We start from the raw sequence: 13489 nt of genomic DNA on the forward strand, positions 1-13489 counted from the left end.
AAGCATTCACCGCGACCCATTTTATTCCGACAAAAATCGACGCACCGTGGAAATCTCGAATCAACAGGATGTTACCGCTTGCTGGTACGTTTATTCTTCTGTGTTAATGGAGTGTAGGGAACGATGATGGCGATTAATCGACGTTCGGACGTATCGAGTCCACTGGATATCGTATAAACCGTTCCATCGTAGAATGTTTGTCTTTCGGACAAAGTAAAAACCGAAGATAATCTTTCGGAAGAATTGATTGGCAACGAAGCAACAATTTTTGCAGCAATGTCTAGTCAGGCAACGATCGTTGAAGCGATAATCAGCGGACGATGAACAATTAACGAAGTAACAATTTCTAGAGCAATAATTAGCGGGGCAACAATTTTTGAGAGGATAATTAATGGAACAACGATTTCGTACGTGATCGTAATTCGATAAATATAGGCACGATAAATATGCGTGGCATAATGACGTTGGCGGCGTTGATAAATGCAACAGCAATGGGGCTGAATGCGGCGTCTATCTCGCTGTTCTCGACATTGCGTTTGAATGGACGTGGCATCGATCGCGCGTGACCGTCTCAAAGGGGCCGATCCTCCGCAACGACTAGATTCGCGCGCGATCCGATTCTCCCCCGTGACGCGATACCGTGTCTTCCAGCACGATAACGGAACCATTGTCGCGTCGCGAATTGGAACACCGCGTTGCGTCTGCAAATTGCTCGCTGTCGATCGATAAATTATCACGACACGTCCTGGCAGGTAGTCGTTGTTGTTGCTTTTACAACGTATCTCCGATTCCATAGCCTTTTATAATATTTAGATAGCTTTTATAGGTTCCAATGAAACGGAGAAGCAATTTGGACAGAATGTTTCGCGCGTCGATTGTCAACTGATATCGATTAGCAAGGGTAGGAACAGCCACGGAACTAGAACTCTGTGGCAAAATTCGAAAGAAACGTGCATCGACTCCTTTTTCCAACATCGATGACCATTTACGATTTAATTTAATAGCCCGAATTCCGCCCTTCTATCGTCTTATTATCCAACTGCGAGAAACTCATTCCCAATGGAGTCGTGGCAAGCCACGTATTTCGCTGCATTGTCGCTGTCCATTTGCTGCATCGTCACCGTGGAGCGCTTAAACCTATCGACGCTTTTTCCCCACCCCTTTATCCCGCTGTCACTACCTCAACCATCCAACTACCCACGGTTCCTCCGTGGAAACGTTCGAACGGAATAAAAGAAACGCTCTCGACACTTCGTAAAAAATATTCCACGGTCCGTCCACTGTGGTACGTATAGCGTACGCAAAGCGAAGCGAGCCGAACAAAAATGGCAAAAAACGTCGCTCTAAAGGGAAATAACAAAAAGGGAAGGAGATGGATGGAACGCGATTGACACGAGTCGCTACAGGTTGGCACACGCGGCGTCGTATTCATCGATATAAATGCCGAACGATGGGAAGGGAACGTGGGCTGTTTCGAGGCTGCGTCAAAAAGTTCAATCGACGGATGCGCAGCGATGCATTGGTAATGCACCCATCCGGAGCTTCGAGGCCAATTTGCCAGATAGAGGCAGACGGTGGAACGAAAGAGACGCGAGGATTCCCTGGCACGGAGGCACCATGTCCCTCTAGTAGCAATTACCAAGCATTCATCCCGTGGAAACGTCCCCCTTTTCTCTCTCTCCCTCTGACACTGTCAGCGATTGGCCTTTCTGTTTGCCACGGAGTAATCAAAAATCAAGCGTCGAGTTACCTGACACGGAATTCCGACGCAGAAGCAAGAAATTGAGCCCATTGGTATTGGTATTATCGTGCGTCGACCGATTTGCCGCGCAACTCCGACGTAGAAGCAAGACATTCGGCTTGTTGGCTTGTTACATCGTACCGCGTAAATATTTGAACAACCGCGGCTACTTGATCGAAAGGTTGATAGTTTCGTTATATCTGTTTTCGATGTTATTAATCGTTCGCTATTTTCGACTGGTACAGACGGATCATTGCCAACTAAATCTGGGCGATGGTGAAACTTGGTACGGACGCTTGTAATGGTTCCCCATAAAATGGCAAAAGCCTATTTTTCGCAACAGCGCACGCTAATTTAGCAGGGTAATTTTACGCATGAATAGAATTTTCTTATTCTCTCTCGTGAAACATATCTCTTTCAGATTCTATAAAATATCGCGGTAAATTTTCTATATTTTCCAAGCTGCGTATAGTATGCTTGATAATGGAAACCTAACGTTTCAATCGCGAAATTTCAGTCGAATTAATTTCTCAGCTTTTAAGGATAACGAAGACCTACGTACAATACACGTCGAAAATCTAAATTACCAGGTACAGTTTGCACATTTTAGAACTTATTCTGGCTTTTCGGTAACGATCGACGTCAGCGCGAATCAACGTTAGACCGCATTTGCGGAGAAGCCTTAACAGATTCGCGAAACCTACAGTTGGTATACTCGAGTTACCGTGATACACGGAATCGCTTTCGCTATTCCGTATACTTGTAACTCGCGGTATCGCAGAACTTGATATTCGAAACCTACCTCAGAGCCATCGTTTTATGAATTTATATCTATATATTTTATGTATTGGTTCTAATAATCGCCTCTTTTCACCTAATCTTCTGTCAGACTTTACGCCTTTTTCTCTTTTTACATGTTTCAACGATAACATACGACAAATTGATATATTAAATGGGTACGTCGCATAGAAATCAACACACGCATTCGCATACACTGGCGAACAAGTGAAATTTGAATAAAAGTAATAGATGTAAATATCGGAAACACTTATAAAGAGAAAGCCCTATAAAGTACACTCAAAACGACTTAAAATACGCGAGATACTAGATTTATTATCTCTTATCTACGAAAGGTAGATCTATCTTATCTATCTAAAATTCCAATATCAATAATTCGCAAATTCTCAAAATGCCATTTACCTTACATCGTTGCGTGCTATGATAATTTCGATGTGTAACAGATAGATGCGTCGACGACGCATCGAACTTTAAAATTGAACTCCGTCTCCAAAGAGATGAAACGCTGATCGAGACAGATCTGGACTAATCGTGTAGTCCTCCAAATAGGCTAAGAACCGCGTCGCGTCAAAAATCCCCAAAATCTTAAAACGTCGTTTATCTCGCCTCCCGTAATGTCAAGGCCAGCAAAACGGATATTCCGCGCGAGGATCGTCCGATATCCATCGAAACAGGTCTCAAGAGCGATCCGTTTAATTCTACCAGAATGCACCGGTGGGTGTCAGTCTGCCTTAAGCCGGTGTTACAAACGTGTCGTGAACGATGCCACCTAATTGTCCTATTATCGCGTGGCGGCAAGGATCGGAATCACTGGGTGTCAGGACGAGATCTATTGGCGTAACGGAGTCGCGTACACGCGATCAAGACGTCTTATTAAGTAGGCGCATGCAGCCCGCCGATAAATCTTTGGCTGGCACTGCTCCACTAGCACACGTTCTGCTCCTCTTATTGCATATCTCGCGGACCGATGAAGTGGCGAAACCTAATTTCGTCCCTGGACGATCGCCTCCTCAGCGAATATAGACATCTTCGGATAGAATTATCGGATGACGTAGATATTTATGTACTATGCGAAGCTGCAAAGACGATTAGGGTGATGGCATAGGGGGCAAAGGAAATATTACTCTCTATATCTCATCGATGACTCTGTATATGGATTTATTTGTACGAGACACTCTCGTATAGGGCAAGTCACGTTTCGCCATCTATATTCGCAGTCTATATTAACAATTTCGTTTCTGTGATATTTGCCCATCTAATATAACAATCGAAATATTTACATTTGTTTCGAACATCTCCTTACGCTTTTATCGATACCGGCACGATCGTAGGAAAGGTACCGATAGCCAAAATTCTACCACAATTCTCACGCTACATCAACATCCAAATTCGTTTCCGTTTTAACATTTAATTGGTCCGCGTGTTCATTTTTCATTTGTTTTAACGGTTGATCAATCTCGTCTCGAGTCGCGTATAGTCGTCGAGTTGTCTCTTGTTCGGGTAGAGTTTGTAGATTCTCGTGCCTCGCGCTCTATCTTCGCAATGGTAAAAATAAATGGTATACGTAGAAAAAAAAATTATCCACCAACGATAGGTCGGTGCGAGAGTTATCGAATTCGCAGCTCTGACGTGACCGTGGGTTGATAAAGCACACCTGTTCGGGTCGAAACGTCGGAGCAGTTACCGCGTGCGTCGAAATACCGACCGGAAAGTTAACCCCGCATGAAACGCGACGGCTCCTGAATATTTCAACTTCCCGTCAATCGCTCGAACCCCGGCAAAACTGTACGCGATCGCGCGTACGTATACGTGGAAATAAAAAAATATATCTCGAACGATTTTTATAACGATAAATTTTTCATTGGAAGATTTCGAAAGAGAGGAGTTCGAATTGGTGAATTTTACGGTGGAACATTCATAGAAGAAGAAATTCGGATTGAAATATTGTTCGTTCGTATAAAGATATGTGTGTTTAAAGAAAACCTAAGAAAAATAGTTGATAAGAAGACACAGTTAGGAGTATTGACCTATACAGGTCTGCATAGAGAATGCCCGAATGGAATTACAGGTACAGCCTCGTAAGTGTAATTGGTAAATTGTCAGTGTTTAGCGGTAAAATGCTCCAAAGATAAGATTAGTAAAGCTTCCATCAAAACCCTCTCAATTGCTCTTCAGATAGCAACAAAGTGGTAAAACAGTTAATTGCGTTAATAATTCTCCATATTTCCTACAAATCCATAGTTCCCCAATTGTTTTCGACATTTTACGAAAATATAAAGTACACTTACGTAACACCCGACAACACTTTATGAACTTTATATTTCATAAACACAATAGAATATAGTTTGTTGAAGATAAATATCCTACTTTGTCATAGGTTTAACAATAGCTTGAATTCGGAAATACACTGTATTACAATTATACATAACGCTATACTAAATGGCTACTTACTATGTACGAAACCACTAACACTCACTAAGATACGATATGCATAAAAACATTACACATTTTATTAACCCAATTCCAGATAGAATATATGAAAATCGATAAAACTCTTGTGCAGGATATTCAAAGACAAATATTATTTCAGCCAGCTGTGGCAATGATTTTATGGAATAATAACAATAATAATAGAAAAGAAAAGGAGAAGTCGTACGAAGCTTGATAAAATAAAAGATACCATTAAAAGGTTTCGATAGTAAGAAAGAATCGGGTAAACGAACGCGTATCAGGAAATAAGTAAAATTGACTTGGTATTGTCGATCGCCGAACAGAATAATAACACCACTTTCGTTCAAAATAACCGTAACTAACCTCGATTCTTTCCAAATTCCGTTATTCTTTAGGAACGCCATTATTTCATAGAATCATTACCTCTTAAAATATATTCATCCCCAAACTAGCCTGCACAAGAGAACACACGTCCGAAACGTTAAGATTTCCCGAAAGCGTCGCATATGTTACCCAGAATTAATCGACTCGTTGGGTATGCGCGAGAGCGAGAAGAAAGGAGAAGCGAGCGGGCGCGATGACAAAATAATGATCATCGAAAAGCGTCTCGAGAGCATATTACACATGTGTGCGTGCATTATTCGAGAGAGAGAGAGGGAGGGAGAGAGGGAGGGAGAGAGGGAGGGAGAGAGAGAAAGAGAGAGAGAGAGAGAGAAACACAGTCGGCCACGCGACGCGACACACCAGTTTGACAAACAGCGTCACGTGGCCACTGACACGCAGAAGCAGAAAAGCCGCGAGTAACGTCTGGTTGCGCACGTGTACGTCTATACAGAGTGATTGAAAAAAGATGAACGATATCTGTACAGAGAGTATCTTGGAAATCTTGACACTATCGGTAAGACGTCGATTCTACGTGAAAAATCGAATTTGAAAACTTATTTCACACACACACACATATACATATGTATATATACGTAAATACGGTTAATCACTGGTGCCCATTACTGGGCAATCACACGGTATAAATTTCATCTTTTTCAACGCCCTGTACATGCGAAAGGGAGACAAACGAAAGCGTAGAGAAAAGGGTACAACGTCGGCAAGAGGCGGATGAAAAAGGAAAAAGCAAAGTTTGAAAGAGCGCCTGCTCCAACTGAACGCGTGTATCCTTATCTCTCTCTAGCCCACGTGACGCGTACTCTTTCTCTCTCACTCCAGCTTACGCGGTCCGCAACATCGTTCGCTTCTCTCTCTTCACGACGCACAGATCGATTCTTTCTTTCTCTCTCGCTCTCTCTTTCCTCATCCACTCAGCTACACCCTTTCCTTTCCCTTTCTTCCACGACCGTGCACGACACCTCGCACACATTTACGAGGCACAGTAGTGCCACGCTAACTGGCCGGAATTTTGCTACGTTAACTGGCCGACAAGTTCTTCGAACTCTCTTGTACACAACTAAATATTACCAGCAAAGTTTGACGAGTCACTAGTTATACATTTAAAAATTCTTGTCCTTCTATTTATAAACAATTTACAGTAGTATATTATTTCGCTGGCGATTAATGCTCTCGCGTAAGAGCACCAGTTCGATGATAAAATAAGTACCGAATGGTTTGTCAAATTACACAAGAGCAATGAGTTGAATGATAAAAAGAAACTTCTACAACCGAGTTTCGTAAATTACATAAGAGCGGTCGGTTGATTATACCAATTGAAGTAAAATTGTAGCGTGTATAACCTACAATTTTTAACTTGTCAATACACGCATATGATATATGAGTGGCAACATCGGTAGTAAACAATTTTCCAATATAAGAGTCGGTTGATTATCCTACTTTTGATGTAAACGCGTAAAACGCGAGTTTATAATCCAATCTACAATTTCGAACTTTTCAACACACACACACACACACACACACACACACACTCTCTATAATAACAAGTTTGACAAAGAAATTATATTTGACGTAAAATACTAAATATTAAAAACATGGATAGCTAGTAACTCATTAATTCGATAAATATACAAAGAAATCTAATATTATAAATGCAAATAAACCATATATTATGCAACACATAGTAAACTAAATAAACTACGTGTCACAACCAAATAAGGGACATTCCTACCTGACTCGCGCTCGTTACCAAAGATACTTAAAATTTCCTAAAACGATAGCTGTCTCGACAAGTGGCCAGATAAGCCCCCTCTTTGCCAGTTAACGTGACGGTATGTATGCACGCACACAGTGGCGTACAATTCGTCGATAATTCCCATGTGCACAAACTCACCCGTTCATCCTGATGGTAGACGGCCACGTTGACGGTTCTCCCCGGGGCTGATGTTAGGTTAAGTGAACTCCCGCGTTCGACGTTTACGCGCACACGGTTCGCCAAAGTGTATATCCGGCAGGCGATCTCAGCGACGACACGAGGACGCAGCGAAAACAACAGGTTGCATGTGACGGCGGTACAAATATGGCGGCGAAAAATATCGCCGTTCGACCCGGCGCGATGTAAACTCGCGGCTGAGAACGCGTGCACAGGCTTAGGCACACTATCAACGATCGAGTATCTCTTTCTCGCGCGGTTCGCGTATACGTTTCGTGTCCCTGTCGCTTGTAACCTTTTTTTTCCTAACGTCTACCCGCAATGTCTCTGTTTGTTCCTTTCTCCCCTCTCCTTTTGCTGTCTGGTCGACCCCAGGGGGATTCGCCTGTCCCTCGAGACTCACTGTTTTTCCGACCTCCGTCGAAAAATGTAGAAGAACGTAAACGCCGCACCCGAACGTTACTGCACTCGTCGCCGTCACCGCCTCGATCGACGTGAACGTTCGAAACGATGCGAACCACGAGCTCTCACGCGGACACACACGCGGACCCGTCTACCACGTACACAGAGAAACGCGAGTCTCGGCGAAGGACCGTCGGTTCAGCGGAGAGAAAAAGGAGTCTGAGGAGAACACAGATCGTACACACGACTCACGCACGCCGAATCGTCGTCACGAGCGACAGGAGACACGCGCTGCCACTTTTGGGCCGTGGCATTTCGCGAGACAGATGCACTCTGTGCTGCATCCAGTTGCGCACGATGCTGACACCCGGTGGCGATTTCAAGCGGCAGAGTTAAGAACGACGCGGGTATATCAGTTGTACAGACGAATGATTACCGACCGATTTTATGTACGAACGTGCCTTGTCTGTTCTTGTCACGTGACGTCACATGCTCTGCAATACCGACCATTCGAAAGTTTTGTTACGCCCTCTACAACGTGTAATATCGCGTCGAGTACAATTAGTCCGTTTGAACACGCTCCGTTCATTTAAACAAAACTTTAGTTAGTGCTCAATTAAATAAAGTTCTGACGATCGAATTCATCCAATTGAACGTGAAGTACCGTTACGTAAACGAGAAATCGTAAGTACTAAAGAGAATTGGTAACCTCTTACTTATTACTTGAATTACTTGTCCCGCCAATTAACCCCCCACTACTCCTTCTTTCTTTCTTTCTTTCTTAACCTCGCTACAATTAAATACGATAGACGTAATGTGCCCCTTTTGTTGAATAAAACAACATCAGTAATTAAATCACTAATTGAAGTAAAACGATAATCATAAATGTAAATGTTAAACATAACTTTAACCATCTGTCTTGGACTATCCTACCTTAACTAACTGTCTTAAACATTTTAAACTATTCACTTATAACAATTAAATTGTTACTCTATTTTCATAACATTTCTAAACATGATAATTTATTAATTGTCTATAAATTCACTAGACGCACACTGCTGGACTATAGACGGAGTTCAATTTCTCGTCTACGTTTCGTGTAATAGATGCAACCAAATCGAAGGCAATGACGATTCTACGATTGGTGAGTCGCATGGTTTGGAATCTTTGGTGACGGGTTTATTTATGTATGTACATTTGAGTTGAAATGCGAAGTGAACTATCACGATTTTTACGACAGTCGTGCGCGGTATGACGACTATTTGATAATTATCTTTCGTTGACTTTATCGAAAGATATTTGAATGATACGTGTAATTAACGAACTGTAACGGGGTTTCACCTTCATTATCAGATAGTTGTACAATACATCTTCTGTTCCCGATATATGATAACGTAGGTTGCTCTTTCCATTATAATTTGTCTGCTAGGTTATCGATAAATTGCACTGCGAGTTTCCGAGTCGTACTTCCTATATACTTGATAGCATATAATTAATGGAATTGATTTGAGAATATGAAGATTAATTCTGACGTATTATTATGAATAATGAAAGTCAGAAGCACGTAATAAAATTCTGAAAAATCTGTAATTGTTCCAACGACTTGATGTCGAGATATGTCGTCGATGCTTAAGCGACCGAAATGACCCTGCTTTACTATATACCACACGCAATCGATACCCTTCCCGCAAGAAGTATCTAGGCAGATGCGTTCAACCTTCTACCATCTTCTAACATCCCTATAAGGTTGTTTATTCGTTCTCTGTTCTCGATGTTCGATTCTCGGTTTTGTCTTCGACTAGGGCCAATTTCTCCGTCGTTCTTAATCCGTTTTAACACACAAATAGATATTAATGAAACATCGTAGTACAAGTGTATTAATATAACTAACGCATACTTGTATCCTGTTACTGACATCATGAACTATCACGCGAACCCTTGCCTTCATACTTTCCTGATCATGTGTGGCCGAATGTTTCGAAGTTCGCGTAGTTACTAGTATTACTGCCATAGAGTTCGTATACCAACTGGAGGACAGTTCGCAAAACATTGGTTTCTATGACGCTTGTGCAGGTATACTCTCTTACGTTTATATGTATAGCCTTACTTGTATTAGGAACGCATGACGTCTATTTTGTTTCGAACTTTGTTTATATTTGTATCAAAGAGCTGAATTATTTCAAGGAAAATAATAAATAATAAAATATCAAGCAATAGAATCCAGAATGACAAGATAACAGGCAACAGCTTCGAGCGTTCGATGTTCCACGTTTTCCTATAGTTAACTACTAACAACTACCAATAATATTTCACTGCTGAACAACGCTTTTAACATTTTTAAGGAATCTAAGAAACCAAAGAATCAACTATCGACAAATAAAATATCCATATCAATGTGAAGCTGTTGTATATAAAGACAGGAAAGTTCCCTGAAAGCTCAGTTGCGTGCCAAAGAATTTTCGCGCATACATGATCTCCTGATGTCTTGCAAACTCTGTTTCGAATCAAATGGCTGCCAATGCCACAGTCAATCATGAACCTGCAACCAGGGGACTTTATAAAACTGCTGATTTCCCTATATCCAAAGTTTCGATAAGTTTTATATCGTGAAGAAATATCTTAGATAATAAACATAGAAAAGGCACATTGCATTGATATCTAAAGGCAAATTAAATTAAAGTCTGTTTAATGCATATTTATCTTAACCGCTAACCTTTGCTCGACTGTCGCATCGACATTCAATGGCGGGCGCTTTAAAAATGCTTCGAAGGCCCGCGAACATTTTGTTTCCATCTCGGTAGGTTCCAGGACTATAAAAGTGACACAGAGGCGCTCTTGAGGAATATCCGTTGCCATTGCTCCTCTTTCGTTTGCGTTCCTGATTCTTTAGCCGTTTCTGTTTCTTTCAAAGTCACTGAAGCGGCAAATCCTTCTACCCTCCGGGAGCTTAAGGGCGGATACTCGAGTGGATTCAGATCCGCGCGTTCGATGCATTCCTGATCCTCCTGGAATCATCTTCAGAAACAAACTCAACTTTGACAAACTCTCCGTTTCAGAGGAACCAAATCGATTGCATCGACCACGTCTGAACGCTCGAACTATAACGCTCTTAAAGACTCGAATTTCTTCTCATCTGTGTATCGTATATTATATTAGAATTTTCTTATCACACGGTATTTTAGTCTCCAAAAATTGTTAATGCTTTGTTATCATACTGCTCAAATTAAAAGTTACTTATATATTTGAAAATATATTCGACCAATTTAATGAATTTTTTGAAAAGATATTTAACTTTGCACAATTGGTACCCATCCATGCATACCTTGAATACATATTTATATTTCACTGAATATTATTCTATTGTATAATAATTTACTGACCAATAACGTTAGTGAATAGAGAAGCAACAAATTGTATAGATTGTATAGATTTATGCTGCAGAATTTTACAATTGTACATCAGATATATATATATATATAGATATAGATATAAAATCCTTAAAACTTGATCGTGTTTTTGCCCAATCTGTCATTGTTATGCGATAGAATTTATTTATTGACTCTTGATTTATGACTTAAGATCTAATATAGTAATATTGGTTCGGTTGTGCGAGACAATCTACTACTAGCGTAGATAGTGTAGAGCAATAACTACAAAGTTCTCATAAGATCTAAATTGTCAACCGAATCACATACAAACTAAAAGTAAGGGGACATTATCATTAATTTCTAAGGAAGAAAATGTTCGAAGGACGTATAAATTTTCACAGGGGATGAGTCGATTTTACGCGTTACCATGCTACCCTGATCGAAGATGTTTCGTATTACACGTGCCTGTAAGCTTGAAACACCCTGGACAACATCGAAAGCGGTTCCATCAAGCCGGTTTCGAGGAAACGCTCGTGGATAGAGCATCCCGTTTATAATTTGATGCCTATGCCCATGTAAAATTAGCATATTAATAAGAAAGACGGCGACAGCGGTCAGGATAACAGGATGAAACGGCAGGAGGATCATCGTCGAGGCTCCTCCTTCCAGTTCCGAGGATCCTTCGTGGCTCTTCTCCTCGTCTGTGTTCCTAGTGATCGAGTCTCCGCATTTAGAACTCAATGAAGCGGATCTAATTGCGGTTATTACGACGATACCTGGACGTATCGTCCATACAGTCTTCAGAGATTTATACAATCGGTTTTTTATACTTGAACACGCTAATCTAAAGGTCATTCCTTCTAATTATACTTGACAACTTAGATTAAGAATAAAAATGTTATTTAATATTAGTTATTTTATTAGTATGGGGATTCGAATTTTTGGTATTAACAAGAATCGTACAGATTTTGTCAAAGAAAAGTTAAGTTTAATCGAACTAACGGATTGTCTTACAGCTACGTAGATGATCCTTTTGATCCCACAATTCTTCTTGATCACGTACAACGTATTTGATAGATGCAATACGTACGTAAAATCTGTTTTCTAGTGAACAGATGAAATTTGTTATTGTTAACTTTTATTATAAGAACGATGAACGTGGGAACAGGTAGGCGCGTTTTAAAGAAACTCAAATACCAACCTGTTTCCGGGACGAAACTCCGAGGCCACCATGATCTCCTGTTAACGGAGATATCACTTTTCATTTTTTTCATATCTCATCGTGGACATTTGGTGGTTTGGGGTCAAGAAGCCAATCCACCCACCACCTTCTCTCTTCCCTCTATTCGACGAGAGAAACGCGAGTTCCTTGCTTTAAACTCCATTTTAAATATCTACAAATTATTTACACGACGCTTGACCTAGAAAAAAGTTTCCTATTACGTACAACGGATGAACGTTCGAAATTAGCATTGTTAATTCTTATTTATTTTCGCAATGAAAAAAGCTGAATTTTGGAAAGGATTTATACGCGATGAATATCGTTAGGGGTATAACGTTCTTGTTCCCATGGACATTCGGAAAAAGAGAAGAAACAGACAGGGCTACTAGACCTTAGGGTCAAACATCTGATTATCTCTCGTTGTATTCACGTGTCTCGTTCGATGGAAACGAGTTGCTCTGTGAATTCCTGTGACCCTGCTACCAACCGTATCGTGATTTGCTCTTGATGCTGCCTTTTCTCCCTTTCTTTTCACCGTTCACGTGGCCACAACGTGAAAACACCCAATCACGATACTCGAGACAATAGCTGCGAAACATGGACTCCTGGTTCTGGATGTATCGAGAACGATTCGACTTTCTCCTGAATTCTGGTATCTCCAAACCCTTCGACGGAACGGTTCGATGAAACTGTAACGGCTCTTTTAAGCGATTTAACCTATTACGATATAGCCTTTACAAGACCGTTCAACTATTTCTTATATCCCCGGGAGATATATCAGTTACCTGGCCAATAAGACAGTATTTGGTTATATGAAAATTGCGTTCGACATGATTATAGAAATTTGTAAATTACATCCGTACATTGGCTTTCATATAGATGTTGTAAGTAGTTATTACAACGAGAAAATCGATTGAAATAGCTGCGTCGAGAGTGAAGCTGTAGGAAGGAAGAAAGGAAGGAAGGAAGGAAGGAAGGAAGGAAGGAAGGAAGACGCACGAGTGACATGACGTGTACAGAAGCATATTTGGTGCCATATTACATGCGCAGTGTAAACAACTCCGTTACATCGACATAGCAGGGAAATAAGGCGGACGAAGAGGTACCCTGGCGGGAAACCGGCGAACCAGAGGCACATATCGGCGCGAAGCAGACCAACAGCCTTTAAATATTCT

At 41.1% G+C, this 13489-nt stretch overlaps 1 protein-coding gene and 1 pseudogene across 2 annotated transcripts in view; both read right to left on the minus strand.

The window, feature by feature from the left end:
- Window positions 1-7426, minus strand: part of LOC122576604 (polypyrimidine tract-binding protein 2) — a 417022-nt gene extending 409596 nt beyond the window's left edge. Inside the window, exon 1 of one of the 2 annotated variants that reach the window (XM_043747173.1) lies at window positions 7284-7426. In XM_043747173.1, coding sequence (XP_043603108.1) covers window positions 7284-7291 — 8 coding nt within the window. In that variant the 5' untranslated portion in view covers window positions 7292-7426. The remainder of the gene's footprint in view (window positions 1-7283) is intronic. The other variant, XM_043747179.1, reaches the window with a different exon arrangement.
- Window positions 7427-10070: 2644 nt separating this feature from the next.
- On the minus strand, window positions 10071-12325 carry LOC122576607 (annotated as a pseudogene).
- Between the last annotated feature and the right edge of the window lie 1164 nt (window positions 12326-13489).

This window comes from Bombus pyrosoma, linkage group LG16 (genome assembly GCF_014825855.1).
Source record: "Bombus pyrosoma isolate SC7728 linkage group LG16, ASM1482585v1, whole genome shotgun sequence".
NCBI lineage: Eukaryota > Metazoa > Arthropoda > Insecta > Hymenoptera > Apidae > Bombus > Bombus pyrosoma.